General features: G+C 41.2%; 1 protein-coding gene across 2 annotated transcripts in view; it reads left to right on the top strand.

Moving 5' to 3' along the window:
* Positions 1–20,459, top strand: part of srgap2 (SLIT-ROBO Rho GTPase activating protein 2) — a 59,074-nt gene that overhangs the window by 23,272 nt on the left and 15,343 nt on the right. For both annotated transcript variants that reach the window (XM_089009728.1, XM_089009729.1), the window contains exons 2-4: positions 10,481–10,673; positions 17,302–17,464; positions 19,193–19,255. In XM_089009728.1, the coding sequence (XP_088865854.1) occupies positions 10,481–10,673; positions 17,302–17,464; positions 19,193–19,255 (419 nt within the window). The remainder of the gene's footprint in view (positions 1–10,480; positions 10,674–17,301; positions 17,465–19,192; positions 19,256–20,459) is intronic.

Below are 20,459 nucleotides of genomic sequence, written 5' to 3' on the forward strand. Positions count from 1 at the left end.
CTTTTCTTCATGCATTAGTGCAATGCTCTCACTGTGTGTCTGCATGGGGTGTTTTTTTCTACAATCCAGGTATGTTATGATTGAAGTGGTTTCAAGAAAAAATCCTGACAAAAAGGAAAAATTCCAGCCAAGCCTTTGTCTGATTTATTTTTTTTATTCCACCGCTCCCTGTTGAAGTGGTTGTTTTGTGCTGAGGTGCAGAGTTTCCTCTATGCAGCTTGCCCCACTTTTTTTTTCCTTCCTCTCAATGCACCACTTTAAAAGATGCTCTGATGGGAGTGGCGGATTTGAGGAGAATCTTGATCGAAATGCTGAATGTGATAATCATCATAGGATTTTTTTTCCCCCGCCTGGAGTATTGGTGCATTTAAACATTAAGCTCCCCCCCTAGGCCCGCGATAGTACTTTGTACACAGCAGCATAACGTCCTCCATGGAATAGCATTAGATAGGGTGGGGTTGTTATCGTCTCATTTTCGTCATGTATCTCGCATGCAAATCTACAAAGGACTGCTGGACTGAAAGAGACCGCCACTGGTATACAATAGCTCAGTTTTGTATTGGGTAGAGAGCATGACAAATCACCAATTGTGAGGTTTATCAAGCAAGATCACACCCATTTTTTTACAATTAGTTCTTAAGTTTTGCTGTTGGCAGCCATCCTGGAGTTTAATTAATTAGTGTGCATACTTAAATAAAAGTTTGAGTTATTTCGTATTTTTTCCTGAAGAAGTGACTGGGAACACTTTTTTTTTCCCATCGATCCCCGTAGAATAATTTGTTGTTGGTATGTTCAGTGTCAGAAAGAACATATTCCCTTCGGTCATCGCCTTTCCATGCAGATAAGCATCACCACTTGACAGCCGTCAGCAGATATGACCCTCTCCGCTTCTCACTCAATCCTCTATCCCCCTTTTTAGCCGCATGTCCGTTAAAATCCAGCGATAAGAACCTCCCCGCCCCCAATTTGGGCACACACACACCCATGCGCGTGGTCTTCCATCTGATGGAACATGTTCCTATCTATCGACTGTCGGCTTATAGATAGGGGCGTTTACACACAGTGTTGCATTCAGACAGCTGGTCATTTCCCCTAGCAGCTTGTTGCTGACGAATCAATTTCTGTAAGAAGTAAAATACAGTGGGGGTGGAGGAGAGGGGTAAACATGTCAAATTACGATTTAATCTACAGAGGAGGTGTTACGCGGCATCATTCATTCAGTGGAAGTATGACAAACGGCTAATGGAAATGGGGCTGACCCATCCATCCGTCGCCCGGCAGACACTGCACATTGAATGGCGTCTGCTCCCACCCATGGCTACTTTCATTTCATCGCATGTCTTATAGATAAACGCCGTAATGCTTGATGCGAAGACGGTGGAGGATGACACACACACACACACACACACTCACACACAGTGAAACAGGCAGACACACTCAGCAGGCTTCTTCCCATGCTTGTGTTGTGGATTAGTCAAATCCCCTGACTGGCTGCTAAGCTGATTAAGAAGGGTGTTATGCACTGGTCATTTGGAAACACTGGAAATAGTGCACACATAAACATACACGTGGGCGCACGTCCAATTGAGTTGAGTATTGTCTCCGCCGCTGAAACGGGTTGGTATATTACGTGTGAGCAGGTTTCGTCATGTTTTGATACTTTCAGCGAACCTTCCCAGACAGATGGCACTGATGACTGTACGGTCGTGGTGTGTATCCCTTCGGCAAAGGGTGTGTGCGTGATTGTGACAGAGAGGGAAGACCGTTGGAAGAAATTGAAGCCCAGATGGCCGTGTCTGCCCGTGACAGGAAATAGAAGTGACACCAGGTTGCATGGTCATGCGGGCAAAATGGAACATCATTATGATTCTCATTTTTGTGACTAATTACCCCATGAGTACACTACAGGATGGGCGTTTTACTCAACTTTTAATCGATATAAAGGAAATGATTTTTGTGTCATTGGTAGTGTGTTTGAATTGAATTCAAAGTCACAGCGTGAATGAGGAATGTCACGTAAGGCGTCCAACTGAATCAATGTCGCTGTTGGCACTTTTGTTAGTCGCATCCATTCATTCTTCAAACCGCTTATCCTCGTGAGAGTCACCCTGGAGTTGTCACCAGCCAAACACTGTTTTATTTTGTTTTATTTTATTTTATTTTATTTTATTTTATTTTATTTTATTTTATTTTATTTTATTTTATTTTATTAAATTGTATTTTATTTTATTAAATTGTATTTTATTTTATTTTATTTTATTAAATTGTATTCTATTTTATTAATGTTTATATTTTTTATTTTATTTTATTACATTTTATGTATTTTTTTTGTCTGTATATTTGAATGAGAGAGACCCCCCATTCCCTTCCCCCTTACTCACTCTCCCAAGACTGGGTTAGTGGAGCAGGCACTCTAAAGTGGGTGAGCAGTTAACTTTTGATAAGCAGTCCTTTTCATTATGCATAGGGCACCCCCATCCCCCCCAAGTCCCAACCCCCTTCTGACGAGAGGAATCAGAGCATGCGATGGCGCAGGACAGAAAAAAAGAACATTCTAGCAGCAGCAATAATCTCGCCTCGGCTGAAAATGATCTGAAAGCAAATTCTATGTGTTTTATACCATTTGGTTGACATGGGAGACTGACCTCCGCCGAATAGTGATGTGACCTATGACCCGTAAGCCCTCTCTCGGGTCAAGGAACCCCGGCAGGAAGCCCACATGGCTTACAGCCAGGCCCACAGACGCATCGGCACCCTTCCGAGTGCAAACATCACATCTTCCATTCTGCTATCTGAATCCTGGAGTCTGTGAAAAGGTTAATGACCTTCTGACCTGGTCACCAAGGTGATCACGCAGCCACTTCTGTTGCTAACTCATCGTCATCTTCCCCAGCTCACCGTCAGTCCTGTGTCTTTGAAACATTTACATACAATTGAAAGTATTGTCCTGATTTGAGGATCACACTCAGGCAGATGTTTCACGACCTATACGAACGATACTGGGAAGCACTTGCTGAAATTCTCTTCCCATCATCCATCCGTATTAGATTCCTTTGGTCATCAGCGATTTAATTGGTGCAGTGGGAGTATTTGTTTGTGGTTCATAACAAAATTCCAGCTTTGTTTCCTTTCCTGGTTAAAATAATCCCTTCGGTCTCAGTTCTCCATTATGAAGAACAAGAACTAACAAGAGCACCCGAAAAACATCATATCTAAAATTTCCCCTCGCGTACTTATTTTCCTTGGTCATAGCACACGTAAAATCCCCCATTCCACCATTGTCCTCATCTTTTCTTTTCATATAATTGCCAGGCCTGCTTTGGTTTTCACACTTTGGCGAGTGTTTCGTGTCTAGAAGGCACCGCACTTGTTAACTGGCCTCATTTAGACAACACTGCATTTCCTTAAATTGGGGAAATGTGGGTGACGGGCTCCATGCCTTTCTCTCGTGTGTGTGTGTGTGTTTTCAGAGGAAATAAGTAGACCCAAGAAAAAGAAATGGTCTGGAATGGTTCCATTGAAGCAATACTTTCCCCTCCAACACTCACTGTATGGTAACTCTATCTTTTCCTTCTACTCCCCCCCCTTCTTCACATACTGCTGTGTGTATGTGTCTCCAAACTGAAGTAGTATTAGTAAGGCATGTCTGGAACTAATAGATACCACCCTGTTTAAGAGTCCTTTGAGGAAACACTACTTGCAACCTCAGTCTACCGACCCATTCGGTTACCTTGAAATCGCCATCCAATTTTGTCCATATACAGTTGAACATATATTCAACCTGGAAAGCAAACTGTACTTTTTCCTCACCTCTTCTTCTTCTTTTCCTTTCGGCTTTTCCCTTCAAGGGGTCGCCACAGCAAATCAGTGTCCTCCATCTTTAGAGGTTTGTTTTGGACAAACTTTTACGTCGGATGCCCTTCCTGACACAACCCTCTGTATTTATCCGGGCTTGGGACCGCCACAAGAAGACTTATGTGGCTTTGTGGCTACAGAACAAGCAACTCGCTCAGTGAAAGGCTCCCAAACACAAAATGTTCCTCACCTAATTGTGAGTAATTATACAGATTATTTCTGTCTTTTTTTTTTTTTTTTTTGGGGGGGGGGGTAGGAGGTTGGGGGCATACGCACTATATTTATTGGCCTTTGTGCACGTGCTTCCTGTAGTTATTTCAGAGTCTCCCTCTCTTGTGCTCGCTATAGGCAATGAACCGCTCCCGCTTACTTCCTGTTGCGTGGCTTCCTGTGCGGAGGACTGATGCTATGACCTCCCCTCCTATCCTCCACATAACGCCCCCCTCCACTTTACACAGCTTGCAATTTTCATTGTGTTTCTTTGATTCTCAAGAGGGACAAGGGCTCGCGGTGGTTTAACTCAACGTTATTAATGCTGGAAGCGATTGGGCAAGATGGTCTCAGCATTGCTGCTGTTTTTACTTTCTTTTATTGGCTATGGAAAAAAAATGCAACAATGACAAATGATGACGTCACATAAGTACAGAGATTCACAATGTAATGGAAGGCTACCATTAGTGCAGTAGAACTGACCCAAAAGCTGGACAAATGACACAATGAGTCAGAAAAAGTGACCATTGGTGTGATCATTACAAAGCAATGGCAGTTGTGCGGATGATACCAATAAATCATTGCAATATTTTAAGTGACCCATAGCACTGCAATTGTGATACAGCACTGAATGTGGAATGATGCAAAATGTTTACTAACTGTGCTAATTGTCTACAACCAGCAGAGGCACTGTTGATTCAAAATGACCCCAGATCGTTTTTTTGTCAAAAGAAGTCCCAAATATGACAGCAGCAAACGGAAGTGAAGCTTCACCCGAGTGAAGGAAATTCCTGCAGGTATCATAAAGCAGCTCACATAACAGCACACAGCTCATCTTGCTTTGGGTAGACTGAATGTGCCGTCCTGTTTAACACCAGATGGAAAAAAAATATATATACAGTAAAGTCTCGTTATATCGATATTCAAGGGAGTCCGAAAAAATATCGATATAACCGGGACTATCGATATATCCGATATCGATATAACGAGACTTTACTGTATATCCATCTTATGGTAGCAGGAAACTAGCGTTTTACCCCCACGCCCCTCTCACATGTGGTCCAAATTGCCTCAAATTGGCAGTCCTATTGCTGTCAGATTGTGTGCGAGTCCAAGCCCAGGGTAGAAGATGTACTCGAGGCCCAAAATGTGTCTCTTGTGTTTATGCCAGCTCAGTGCCGTCATGGCTTCTTAGCAGGCTTAAAATGAATTTCTATTTTCTGCACACAAAAACCATCTACAGTGTGTGGTGCAGATCAGGTCAGTTTGCTACTGCTTCTTTTGCATTTTTAAAATTAAGACTTTGTAGGTACCACAGAAATTAATTCATATTGGTCATCTTTGGCAGCTGGCTAAAAACGAAACATGTCCTTTCTCATGAGCACCTTAAAGCAGTAATTCATGCTTTTGTCACATCTCGGCTCAATTACTGTAATGCGCTTTAATTTGGAGTCAGCCAATCCTCCATGAAGCGTCTCCAGCTGGTCCACAACACTGCTGCTCACCTCTTGACTGGAACTCGTAAGAGGGAGCACATAACTCCTACTCTGGCATCCCTTCTCTGGCTCCCTTTACATTTTAGTGTTCTTTTCAAGACCTTATTTTTTGTCTTCAAATTTTAAAATGGCCTCGCTCCTCCTTACCTCTCCGAGCTCATCCACCCCAACACACCTCAACGCCTCAAGTCTTCTGACCAGACATTACTAGATGTGCCAAAAACTAAACGGAGGCTCAGAGGGGATCGAGCCTTTTCCGTTGCTGGTCCCAGTCTCTGGAATGATCTGCCACTGAACATTCGCTGCCCATCTTTAAAACTCGTCTCAAAACTCACTTGTAATCTTTGGCATTTGACTCAGCATGATTCAAACTTGATCTTGGTTTTACCGCCTGATGCTTTGTACTATCTTTGTGACTGCTTTATTTGCTGTATATGATAGTTGTCCATGTTAAGCACTTTGTTACAGCTTCAGCTGTTGTTAAAGCGCTAAATAAATCAATGTATTGTGTTGTATAATGTTCGTCAGCTATACATATATGGTGGACAGATTGATTGGTCGACCGAGAACCCTTTTTTTCTCAATGTCACGTCAAGATGGAAAGGAATATCTATTCTGGACTCCACCCAGAGTGTTTATGTGACAGGCCCTTTGGCAGCGCCTTTATTTGACTCAATATGTCTAAACCGCACGATATCAGTGCAGCGTGTCTGACTGATTTTGAGGTCTCAGACGTTAAGAACGACTACAATCTCTGCCAAAGACAATAGACAGTCTTTCAGTCCGATGGAAAAGCTCACGTGAACAGGCGGTTGGCGATCTATCACTTTTTAACAATGAATGGAAATGTAAAACAAACGTATATTGCATTTCTTGTTTGTCTTTCGACCCACGCTCTGTCTGACGCGCAATTCTGCTTCTGTTCGTATTCCCTTCGAGGGCCATAATGAGCGGTTGTCAATAATGTACGATCGATCGTTTGGTGCTGTAACATTTTTAAGAGGAAAAAATGTTTTAATAATCTTACAGTACAGTGGACTTTCATAGACATTGCCACTTGATTAAATGCTCTTCACCAGACGTCTTCTTCGCCTTCGGACAAATAGATCATAGGTCATATGAAGGTTTGTCAATAGAATGACACCATGAGAGCAAGAGTACCTCTTTGCTTTAAAGGTGCTGTTGATTGAGTGAGACAGTAATGTTGACATGAAGGGGGTCGTGGGGGGGTGGTGAGAATCAAGATGAGTGCATCTGTGAAGCACAATCCCAGATCTAGATTGCAAGACCTGTTCTCATCTGCCTGGAAAATATGACTGAGCTTTCTGGAGGGGGGTTGGAAACATTTCACTTCACATCCCACTTCTTTCTGGCTGAGGAGGATGATGACCATTGCAGAGGGACTGCATCGATCTATGCCGTGAATGTCTCGCCTCCTTTCTTTTTGCAACGTGTCTTTCAAAGATGAAAAGCCTGACTTTTTTTATGACGCCAGGAAAAAAGGCCAGGATCAACAGTGGGTAGTTTTAAAGAGCTCAGTCTCTCCCAATGGTTGAGTCATATAGCTATAGATTTTGGAAATAGTGTTCTTTTTGGAATGTCTGAGATGGAATTTAGCCACGTTTGAAGCTGGTTTTATAAAAACCTGGAACCCATGTGGGTCGTCCACTCTGGTCCGGAACTTAAAAAGTCAAACTGTGATGCTACATTTTCAGTTTGATGGTTATTTCTTGTGGATGCGGCATAATCTCAAAAACAGGAAACAAACCCGTAGATGCACACACACCCTCATGTGTCACAAGATTGATAAATGTTGCGTGTGACAATTTCTTTACTGGTTTTTCCGCACTACAAGGCGCACCTAGAAGCCTTTTTTTTTTAATAAAGCTGACCAGGCGCCTTATAATACATTACACTTTATATATGGAACACGTTTTAAAATATGTCATTCACTGAAAGTGCGCTTTATAATCCGGTGCACTTTAAAATCCAGAAAATGTGGTGTTTATTTACTATCTGGAATATGCAAAATCTCTTATTCCAATCCAAATTCTGTCGATTGCGCTAGAGCTGGGGTGTCAAATGATTTTTTTTTTTTTGTCCCGGGCTACATTGTAGTTAGTTTGCATTGGAGAGCCGTCATGATTTGTGGGAAACCATATAAATGGTTACTCCCACCCACTTATTACATACACAGCACACATTAAATTGATGACTAAAATAGATTTAAAATCAGAAGTCAAGAACAATGACAGTTATGCTGGATTACATGAGAAAATTTGACATTTTGATTTCAGACTTTAGCAGGCATCATGGAAATTGACATGGATGATTTTCTATCACGGGCTGCATAAAATAATGTGGCGGGCCGGATCTGGCCCCCGGGCCTTGACTTTGACACGTGTTCTAGCGGTTCTAATGTTGTTGATTGCGGTGCGCTTTTAGGAATGCTGTTTTTCGGTGGCGCTGTTTGTGCGGTGTGGTAATGCATTGTTGTTGTCCCATGACAGTTAATTGCAAGGCTGTCACCTTGTGGTTCTGTGGTCCCAGTGACTACATGCTGACTCCATCCCTGTCATTCACGGTGCTTTGCAGTGTGTAGATTCATCACAAATGTGCACACACATGTTGTCAAAGCAAACACAACAGGTTATTGGCTCCGACGCTGACTGTGTACGTGTTTGTTTTGGGTCTGTGTTAATTTGAGTTTATTTCCTGGTTGGGTCTGCGTAGGACTGTGTGAAACACATGTTTCAGATGGAGCGTGTGCGCTCAGACACCTTTTTCGAAATTCCACTTCTCTTTGCTGTAATGTGGAACTGCACCCTCGGTTATAAAGTGCAAAGGCAGCATCAAAGAGGCTCTTGGCTCAACTGACGAGGGGCCCTTGCCAGAATCGCCTGCGAAATGTGTACGACAGTCTGTGCTTGTGTGTCAGGGAATTTGATGGTGAACAGGAGCCAAAATGGAGGGCAGAACACATTGTTTCTGTACAGCCAACATTGCAGAGGGTAGGGCAAGCTGCGTGTGCTTCTCCCCATTGTACAAGGATGCACGTGTGGCGCGCACAAACTGTTGGCAAGCGGCTAGGAGAGCATAGCATTAATCTGTCAGCTGTCGCCACTGATCCATTTATCATTAATGGGTTCGCGCGCGAATGCGAGCGCATGTAACCGCGTGCACGTGGCAACTCGCTTCCTGAAACCAAGCGGGATTACACTGCACACCAGTTTTTTTTTTCCTTTTCTGATTGAATATTTCAACAGTGTGCACTCGATTAATTAAGAGACCAGACTGGGAGCAGCATGGAAGGAAATGTGGGCGGGAGTCAGAGGGGAAATGGGAAGTGATAAGCAAGCATAAACGACCGCTTTTAGATTTTTGCATGTGGGGGTGGGTGTGTGTGACATGGATACACATCATAGCTTTATGTTCGATCGTGTATCATAAAACCTTCATATGTCATGAATTAAAGGATGACAGTCGCTGAGGCGCTTCAGTCGATTTCTTCCTGCGAGCGGTAACAGGATTCACATTCACTCAAGAGCTGCTAACGGCCACATCTTATGCCCAATCGCTCCGCACACTGATTTTAAGCTAACAATCAAGTTTTCACATCTTGCCCATTCTCTCATCTGAGATTTTAACGTTGTCACTTTGCGGTCATCATCGAAGACATCACAGACACTCGGAATAAAGCAAATAAAGGCCAACGACAATATGTTAATAGCATATCTAATGTGCATTTTTTTGTGGCGACTGTATTTTACGGACTGGAAGGCGCACTTTCAACGATTGACGTGTTTAAAAAAGTTTTCAGATATAAGGCACACCGCATTCATTATAAGACGCTACAGTACAGGTTGGTTTTAAGTTTTATATATCCCAGCATGAACTGCACGTTCCTTCTACGGGGGGAAATGGAGTCGGTAGCTGCCTACAGTCGTTGCGAGATCTGTTGTGGCTCAATATTACTTCACATTCAGTAGAAGGCGCAGGGTCATTTATTTTAAAGATAATCAAGGCTATTGGTGTGCCTTATAGAATAGAAAATACTGTATTTATTGGCTATGCTAGCTATCGTATGACATGCTATTCTACTTACTCCTTTCCTCTTCCTTTCATAACTTTGCTGCTGTGAATTGCGAATTTCTCCACTGTGAGATGAATAGTGGTTTCTAATCTAATCTAAATCAAAACATTTCCGTACGTGACGTCACTAAAGGACCGCCCCTGACCGTAAAAGACGCATTGTAGCAGTCCTTCCATCACGCCAATGTATTTTGCTGTGCATGTTTGGTCTGAGAACCGTGTTGCACCCAAAAGCCGCCAGAAGAGGGCATCCAAGCTCCATATAAGAAATTTATCAGCCTGTGGAAACGGAGGTGGCCACAGGAGGTCGCCATTTTGTGCCTCTTTTTTTTTGGGTGAGAGATTTCCCCCCAATGTTGCTTCAAAATGGCACAAATAAATTCTTTAATCGATTGCAAACATGTATGCTTTCCTCTTCAGAACTATTTGAATCATATTCATCACTGGATGTGTAACAAGAAAGCATATTCTCTGAATCTGAAGCCATTGTTTTGATTCACTAGCAATACAAGACGTCTTGGCGTGATGTCACGAACTGGGGGCGGGACTTTCTGAAAATGCCCAATTCGCGTCTCATTTTTTTTGCAGATTTTGGACACTTTAAGTCATTTTTATTGGTGTTTTGCATTTGACTAAAAATATCATACTGCGTGTTTGGGGTATTTTAGATGCTATAAAACATTTTTCTGATGTCAGTTAAAAAACAAAAAAGTGACGTCGGTTGTCCTTTAACAAAAGTATTAACATAAAGCAAACAATAAACACATATATATGCAGATCTTAATTCTGTATTCTGAACAACATGTCTCTCTCCTCTGCCTTTACAGAGATTCGTGCCCAGCTGGTGGAGCAGCTGAAGTGTCTGGACCAGCAGTGTGAACTGCGGGTGCAGCTGCTTCAAGACCTGCAGGATTTCTTTAGGAAGAAGGCGGAGATTGAAATGGACTACAGTCGTAACATGGAAAAGCTGGCTGAGCGCTTCCTCACAAAGACACGCAGCACTAAAGACCATCTGCTGAAGTATGAAAGCGACACACACTTGGTTATCAAAATGGAGTCATTGAGTGTTTTTTTTAAACTTGCACCGATGAAATGAATGCTTGATCAAAACAAGAATCAACAGGAAGTGCTGATGGACGCCATGTTGACATCGCTATGTAAAAAATGAACATGTGAATCAGGTTTTTAGGCTTGAAATACAACTTACCGTAGTGGATTTATTTAATTATATTTCTTGAACAGCCTTTAAATAGCAAAACAAATTCTTCTTTACATTCCATTGCCTTTGCCGCTCAAACAACCATTTTTGTTGACATGTCTACCGTTAAAGATTATGATATCACCTGTCCAAACTATCATTATATGTTTGTTCAGGTTTTGTTTTTTCTTGCAGAGGTGGCGATCAAGCGCTGGTTAGACCTGTGACAATGTTTTCCTTTTGTCCATGTTAGCGCTTTGTTACAGCTTCAAATCAACATGTATGTATTTTATTGTATTTTATACAGCCACCCATATTTCAAACCTGGATAACTCCAGAGCCATCTAACTTGAGAATTAAGAGTCTAAGGTTTCTAACACTGTATTGACTCTTTATGTAGTCGTAAAACTCAGTATTATGTGGGGGCTGTAATTTGAGTGAAAATGACAAAAACCCTGGCACTGGAGTGGACACATTTTTGCAGATCATCTGGCAGTGAATGAGTTAATCAGCTGTACTGCTCTGTCCGGGTGCCACATTGGAATTTCAGCTATTTTTCTGTCCATGTGCATATGGATTTTTTTTTTTTTTTGTGTGTTTTGTTGTGTTTTTTTTCTAACCCGAAAAGCTTTTTGTGTGTTGTATTGAGACCATAGAGACAAGACGGCTGATATTGGTAAATTTACTGCTCTGGGCTTTTAACCGGATTACGCATGCTCGTGGGCTGACAGGATGATGAGTCACAAATTTGGCAGGCAGGCATGCCCTCTCACTCACTTTTCGGCCAGTCTCGGGGTTAATTAGCCATGGCCCTTACATAACTTGCCACAACATTGTATCCAAACGCTCAATTTAGTAAGGATGGCATTTTTAAAAATGCCATCCTGACTAATAAAAATAAGATAGGAGTTTTTATTTAATTTTCGTGGATGGGGTTTACTGTGCCGCCATAGTGCATCATACTAATAAGTTTATTTTTTGTATAGTTACAAAGGACTAGATTCAAGCATGAATAGAAGAGGCACCACGTTTGCTGTTAAAATGCCTGACAAGGTCTTCATTTTGAAATCTTGATCCGATTTCATGCTGTAAATCCCCTCCACGCACAATCGAGAAGAATCAGCATCACTATTCAAGCATTGTTGAGTTATTTTTCTCAAGTTAAAAGCATTTGCTGTTCGCTTCTGTGGAACGTCTGCTGTTATGTGCGATCCTTTCATGCACGAATGCTGCCCCTTGTCGGCCTTAGAATCAAAATATTAAAAAAACATGTCATTATTCACCGCAACACAAAGTTACAGATGCGAATGAATAACATTCCTCATTTGCGAGACACATTTCCTCAGTGAACAAATAAAATAGGGAAACCAACAACACCTGACAAATTCCATTTAAATAATGACACTGGATAAATGGGATCCATTCTAATACAATACCATACAATACAAATTGATTTGTATCGCGCTTTAATAACATGTGAAGCTGTAACAAAGCTAATACAAAATCTCTAGACATTCTCTTGCACAGTCTCGAACACTCCGCTCAGATTGTCCTCCCAGGTGGGATAAGATGAGCTCATTCGTCTGGGCAAGCCAGCTGAGTCATGCCAGCTTTTTGAAACATTTATCAGGAAAGGAAGACATGTCTTGCCCTATATTTTCTTTCCCCAGTCGAAAGAAAAATGTGTCCTGAAAAATATCCCCAATTATGTAGTTCCAATATTATTATTTTTTTGGGTTGGCTGTACTTTTGCTGGCTGCTGGGGAAGTTCCCACTTTTCCATATAGGGTAGAAGATTTTGACAGTGTCAGTTCACCGTCTCCTGGAAGGTTGTCACATTGTTTCATTCACATTAAAATGACCTCATGGAAAATTTAAAGAGGAGGAGGAAGCCAGGGAGACAGTGAAACAAATTCACTCTATCTTTTTAATCAGTCAAACTTATACATTTCATGATAAGAAAAGCCAATGCTGGTTCTTTGGTAGTTTTTGACATTTATTCAATCCCAACTGAATGTTTTGGAAATATGCACTGACTCTGCACCTTTGTGGGGGTACTGCTGCAGGATGTCTTCATGAACACTCAATGATAAAATAATGCCCCATATTATGCCATATTAAAGGACAACCGACATCTCCGGACAAGTTGTGTCCATAATTTATAAAAGGGCTTCAAATGACTTCTACTGAGCGTATTTTAATATGATTCCACCGCATATAGCTATATTTTACGTTTTAAGACTCGCTCTGAAATTCAGTAAGTCTTGTTTTTGCGTTGCTGACAAATCCGTACGTGACGTCATGAAAGGACCGCCCCCTGACCGAAAAAAGACACATTGTAGCAGTCCTTCCGTCACGTCAATGTATTTTGCTGTACATGTTTGGTCTGAGAACCGTGTTGCACCCAAAAGCTGCCAGAAGAGGGCATCCAAGCTCCATATAAGGAATTTATCAGCCTGTGGAAGCGGAGGTGGCCACTGGAGGTCGCCATTTTGTGCCTCTTTTTTTGGGTGAGAGATTTTCCCCCAATGTTGCCTCAAAATGGCACATATAAATCGATTGCAAACATGTATGCTTTCCTCTTCAGAACTATTTGAATCAAATTCATAACTGGATGTGTAACAAGAAAGCATATTCTCCGAATGTGAAGCCATTGTTTTGATTCACGAGCAATGCAAGACGTCTTGGCGTGGCGTCATGAACTGGGGGCGAGACTTTCTGGAAATGCCCAATTCGTAGCTCAATTTATTGCAGATTTTGGACACTTTAAGTCATTTTTATTGGTGTTTAGCATTTGACTAAAAATATCATACTGCGTGTTTTGGGTATTTTAGATGCTATTAAAAAACAAAAAAAGTGACGTCGGTTGTCCTTTAAGCGTTTTTTTAGCCTTGTATTAGCGATCCGTAAGCCACTGAGCAATTAGTGGCTTCCATATTGTCCCAACCCACACGCGACTATTGTTTGTGGAACTACTAGTATTTAACATTTATCGTAATCATAATTTATGACTTGGTTTGTGTGCGCGTGTCTCATCACGAAAGAGTCCTTTGGTTGTAAGGTCGTAAAGAAAAATCTCCCTGCAGCGATGCTCCATTTAATGTTATGTGCTTTCATCCTGACTGTAAATGACCATTTAGCATTTCCCACCCATGTGACTCACTGCCGTCACCTGACTCGAATGCTCGCAATGTTAAACTAAGTGCACCATGTGACCTTCAAAAGAGGCCAATGACATTTTCGTGTTTACATTCTGATAACCGAGGCCCCGGCTTGTTATTTCACCCTGAGTGCTGTTGTGCCCTGGTGATCGGGAACTGACTCAGGGTGCCCCATGTCACATAAAACGGGGAGGCCACTTGATTGAGCCAGTAGTGAAACTTGTTTTTCTGGAGGAAAATGTTACTTAATCGGGGGAAGTTGGAAGCACCGGAAAGTGAGCAGACAGCTAGGAGGAGTGATCTAGTGCATCAATAAAATGGATTTACTAATTTAAGATCTAACTTTTAGGGTTAGATAATCCTTAACTCGTTCATTGCCAAATGGGTAAAAATGTGTCCATTCCATTGGTAGGGTTTTTTGTCATTATCACCCAAATTCCAGGACCCACAGAATATTGAGTTTTAGGACTACATAAACATTCAGAGAAGCGTAAGAAACCTTAGACTCTCTTCTTTCACCAGAAAAAAAGAGTATTCCTAAATTATATGGGTCTGGAATTATATGATCTTGAAATGGAGGCAGCTGTCCAAAATACAATGCAATACATACATATTGGTTTATACACTGTAGCGCTTTAAGAACAGCTGGAGCTGGAACAAAGCACTAACATGGAAAAAAAGGAAATGCTGCCCCCTTGTAGAAGGGGAAAACCTTGCCACAGGCGTTGGCCAGCACTTAATCGGCACCCAAACAAGAAAAAACAAAACCTGAACAAATTCGGGAATGGCGCTCTGTCTTATTTTCAATTCACAAATAAATTTGTGAATAGCAGTAAATAAGTTAAATGAATGACCGATCGCGAGAAGTGACGCGTGCTAGCATGGTAGCTAATGTTATGAAACAGTAATTAATTTTGAATGTGCTACTTTCTCTATATGGATCCATAACATTTTAGAGTCGTACAAAATGCCGAGCTTCCTCCACACTGTCCGCTAAAATCAGCGATATGAACCATTTTGAAACCAAATTAAATAAAATGTGATCTCCGTACACGTCAGTATGTCAACATCAACAGTACGTCAAGTCAGATCCGACGTCAAGGCTAACCCATCCAAAACTCAATTAGCGCTCGGACAAATGTCCAAAAGCTATTAAAAAAAAAGTCACAAAAGTCTGAATGTTACTGCATGTTGTAAAAATGCTAGGCTGTGTGTCACCGTGACCTTTTGTTAGAGATCACATTATTGCACATATTGAGTCATCTGACCAGTGAGTGCCAGTACCAGCACATCACATCATTCTCTCTGACTCAACCTTGATCCAGTCTTCCCACATAGTTCCCCCTCTCTCTTTTTGTCAAAGACTTCCTCTGTCGGTGTGACCTAGTGCTTAGTGTGACTGCGGCTGTTCATCAATGTGTCCACTATTTATTGACTCCATGCAGTGATTTAGCGCTTCTCTTATCAAACAAAGACTTTGTATTATCCACTTAAAGGACAACCGACATCTCCGGACAAGTTGTGTCCATAATTTGTAAAATGGCTTCAAATGACTTCTACTGAGCGTAATTTACTAAGTTTATATACAGTTCAACATATATTCTTACTTCAACCTGGAAAGCAAACTGTACTTTTTCCTCACCTCTTCTTCTTCTTTTCCTTTCGGCATTTCCCTTCAAGGGGTCGCCACAGCAAATCAGTGTCCTCCATCTTTAGAGGTTTGATCCGCATGTTTGTTTTGGCCAAGCTTTTACGTCGGATGCCCTTCCTGACACAACCCTCTGTATTTATCCGGGCTTGGGACCGGCACAAGAAGACATATGTCCCTTTGTGGCTACAGAACAAGCAACTCGCTCAGTAAAAGGCTCCCAAACACAAAATGGTAATCGGCACAGCAACACTCAAAAAAAGCCGTTTGATGACAATGCTCTGATCTTACCGTGAAATGGGCATCTCTTAAATACTATATCTACAAATGGGCAAAATGAGACACAATCACTGCAAAATCTCCAGGCAGATTATAAGAGGAACTTCCGCCCAACCCCCACCCATTTCTATTTTTTTCTTCCCCCTTTCTATTCTGCAACAGCTGTGCTTTTTGGGGAGCCTTACCACTTCCTGCTGGGTTCTGTACGCTGGCTGAATCCCCTGTTTAGGTTGGCTCACTGACCTGGTAGGGGGAATTGGGGGTGTGGTGTGGGGTAAGACACAGGGTGGCTGTTTTCTGTAAAAATCTGTCTGGGCGTTCTTTCCCTCCATGTGTGTTATTCCACCGGTTGTTTCATCTTGGTGAAAAATAGCGTGCTGCACAATGAACTTGTTCCTATCTTTGACAAGCTGCGTGGCTCTGTCCGCATCCATCAGCCAAAAGGGGAACTTAAAGGACAACCGACGTCTCCGGACAAGTTGTGTCCGTAATTTGTGAAATGGCTTCAAATGACTTCTACTGAGCGTATTTTACAAAGATTCCACCGCATATAACTATATTTTATGTTTTAAGACTGGCGCTGAATATTCTGGAAGTCTTGTTTTTCAGTTGGTGACGAGTCCTCAAGTTACGTCACTGAAAGAACGCCCCTGACCGAAAAAAGGACACATTGTAGCAGTCCTTCCATCACGTCAATGCATTTTGCGGTACTTTTGTTTGGTCTGAAAACTTCGTGTTGCACCAAAAAGAGGCAAAAGAAGGCGACAAAGCTCTGTGTAAGGAATTAATCAGCCTGTGGAAACGGGCTGATTAATTCCTTACACGGAGCTTTGTCGCCATTTTCTGCCTCTTTTTTGGTGCTACATTTCCCCCCCTATTGCCTCAAAATGGCACGGACTAAATTCTTTCATCGATTGCAAACATGTATGCTTTCCTCTTCAGAACTATTTGAATCATATTCATAACTGGATGAGTAACAAGAAAGCATATTCTCCGAATCTGAAGCCATTGTTTTGATTCTCCAGCAAGGCAAGACATCTTGGGGTGACACCACGACCAAGGGGGCGGGACCTTCTGAAACTGGTCACTTCCGGGTTCATTTTTTTGGCAGATTTTGGACAGATTAAGTCATTTTTATTAGTGTTTTGCCTTTGACTAAAAATATCAGACTGTGTGTTTTGGGTATTTTAGATGCTATAAAACGTTTTACTGATGTCAGTTAGGAAACAAAAAAGTGATGTCGGTTGTACTTTAAAAATAAATGAAAGGGGAAAAAAATGCTTTTTGGTCTAACTTGCGCTTTGAGGAAGAGGCTCCGATTACATCTAAAGACTTGTTGTCCATCATTGTCATCCTGCACAGGAAGGAGCAAAGTATCTTATCCCCAGTGAACTGCTGGAACCTGTTGCTGCTTCAGGTGAAAAGGGAGAGCCGCGACCACGCCACGCTGTCCGACCTCTACCTCAACAACATCATTCCACGCTTTGCGCAGATCAGCGAGGACTCGGGACGTCTCTTTAAGAAGGCAATGCTCACTCGCTAATGCAGATTCTTCCAAGTCGTGAATGTGCACGTTGCATCTGTTCTGTAGTCATTCCACAATCATTTTTATCCTAATTTTAATTTCACTTCTTTATGGTGTGGTGTAGAAAAAAAAAATCTCACTTAAATTGTCAGGTTAAATTGTCGCTTAAATTGTCAGGTTATTTTTCTTTCTTTCTTTCTTCTTTTCTTTCTTTCTTTATTTTTTCATTTCTTTCTTTCTTTTTCTTTCTTTCTTTCTTTCTTTCTTTCTTTCTTTCTTTCTTTCTTTCTTTCTTTCTCTCTCTCTCTCTCTCTCTCTCTCTCTCTCTCTCTCTCTCTCTCTCTTTTTCTCTCTCTTTTTCTCTCTCTCTCTCTCTCTCTCTATCTCTAGCTATCTTTCTCTTTCTTTCTTTTTCTTTCTTTATTTCTTTCTCTCTTTCTCTTTCTCTCTTTCTCTCTCTCTTTCTCACTCTCTTTCTCTCTTTCTCTCTCTCTCTTTCTCTCTTTTCTCTCTCTCTCTCTCTCTCTCTCTCTCTCTCTCTCTCTTTCTCTTTCGTTCTCTCTTTCTTTCTCTCTTTCTTTTTCTTTCTTTTTCTTTCTTTATTTCTTTCTTTTTCTCTCTCTCTCTTTCTCTTTCTCACTCCCTTTCTCTCTTTCTCTCTCTTTCTCTCTCTCTTTTTCTCTCTTTCTCTCTTTCTCTCTCTCTATCTCTATCTCTCTTTTTCTTTCTTTCTTTTTCTTTCTTTATTTCTTTCTCTCTCTCTCTCTCTCTCTCTTTCTCTCTCTCTCTCTCTCTCTTTCTCTCTCTCTTTCTCTCTCTCTCTTTCTCTCTCTCTCTCTCTCTCTCTATCTCTCTTTCTCTTTCGTTCTCTCTTTCTTTTTCTTTCTTTTTCTTTCTTTCTTTCTTTCTTTCTTTCTTTCTTTCTTTTTCTATCTTATTACCTTTCATTTCCTTTCATTTTATTTTTTTCATTTACATTTCGATTTTATTTTATTTTTATTGTCATCACCTTCCTAGCCAGACAATCAAGCACAGGCCAGAAGAAGAAGGTCAAAGGTTAAGATTCACAGTTAATGGATAGGATGGCTAAGGGACAGGACGGCTCAGCCATGGCTGATTAGTTTTCGACTGCTGTTACCACTCTTCAGCGCTTTAAAGCCGGAGGGCGGGGCGACCTCAGTTGCCTCGTTACCTCATTTGTCCGCCGCAGAACCCTAAATCATTCGCCTGTCGCTTTCTCCCCCCCACACGCATTTATCCCTCTCTCATCCTTATCCTGACCTTTTAACAGTCTTGTCAGGATTCAACTTCTTGCCCTGTTTTTTTTTTTTTTTAACTCAGGCTGGATTAACACTGCGGCAATTCAAATTGAATGGCCTGGTTCTCATCAATATCAGCTATTCCATGCCGTCATTTTTATTTTTCGATGTCATGACGCGTGTCTGAAGTGTGTCACATGAGGGGCAGAGAATTCAAATTGTGTCCAGGCTTGTTCCCCCGCAAATGCAGCCATTCTCCTGTATCCTTCCTGCAATACGTTCATCCTGCCAGATAGGCAAAATAGATGAGTCTTGTTGCTTAACACCACGCTTGAGTTGGTTTTGCAAGTTTACCGAACGGACAATACACAATTACTGCCGAGTAATCTTGCTAATGACACCGATATAATTGTTAACAAGCTCTTTATTCACTGTGATTAACTCATTTGAATCATTCTTGCCTCTTTAGAGCAAAGAGGTTGGCGTGCAGCTGCAAGAAGACTTGATGAAGGTTCTCAATGAACTTTATTCGGTAAGACAAAATCACTTTGGGTAACTTTTGAATATGTGCATCCCCCAAAGTTATTTTTGTGTGTGTGTGTGTGTAGATAGATGAATATATACATAGATAAAAAAATAGATAGAAAAATGAATAGATAAGTAAATAAGTAAATGCACAAATCAGAAATAAATACATTGTGCATCCCCAAAGTTATTTTTCTGTAGATAGATAGATAGATAGATATTGTACATCAATAAATGTATGCCGGTGGTGAGCCAGACACTCGAAACAAGACCGAACATTTATTAGCAAGTACATACATCAATACACACACAAATAGAGACATCAATACACACACAAATACATATGTAAATTCATAAATAGATACATAAATAAATATATGCTGGCGGTGATCCAAACGCTTGAAACAAGACTGAACATTTATTAGCAATTAAATAAATAAACGAATAAGTACACACACAAATAAATACATCAATACACACGTAAATACAGAAATAAATATATACATAAATACATACATAAATAAATATATGCCGGTAGTGATCAAGACATTTATTTGTATATTTACAATAGCAAAAAAATCATTTGTGATTCATTCAAGTACCAAAAAACACATTTGGATGCAGGATTGGTGGGATTCTGTTTTCCTTTCATTTTAGTAGCCACGTAATAATCATTAATACTCATAATACTTTCTACTCTAAGCACAATAGACAGCTGGATCGGTAATATTGATTTCCACTTAATTTATACAGATAGCTAGAAAATATGACAAGACATCAACCTCACCACTATTTTATTTTATTTATTTTATTTTTTTTACAGTCATTGTTTTAGTGGTCTTGGGCTGTCAGGAGCAACAACGTTGGTTAGTCATGTGCAAAGCGCAGCCAAGTCGCTCTGGTGTGTGTGTGTATGTGTGTGTGTGCTCAATGTTTAGCTGCAGCTCAACCCGCCAATTACAGTGTGCAAAGTGTTATAAATAAATCCAGTTCAGTTGACATGCACATGCGTACTTATAAAAAAAGCAATGACTTTCTTGGGAGTTTCAATCAAAATAGCCGAGTGTTGGTCGCTCAACTGGGGCTGACCCAGCTTGATTTCCCACTTTCATGTGTTTGACCATAAGTGTATGTGTGTGTGGGTGACTCCTTCACTATGAAAACTGGCCCATCATTTCCCCAAAGCCACATGGTGGAAAAATGTGACGGAA

Source organism: Hippocampus bargibanti, linkage group LG12 (assembly GCF_051943395.1).
Source record: "Hippocampus bargibanti isolate YZ-2025 linkage group LG12, ASM5194339v1, whole genome shotgun sequence".
Classification (NCBI taxonomy): domain Eukaryota; kingdom Metazoa; phylum Chordata; class Actinopteri; order Syngnathiformes; family Syngnathidae; genus Hippocampus; species Hippocampus bargibanti.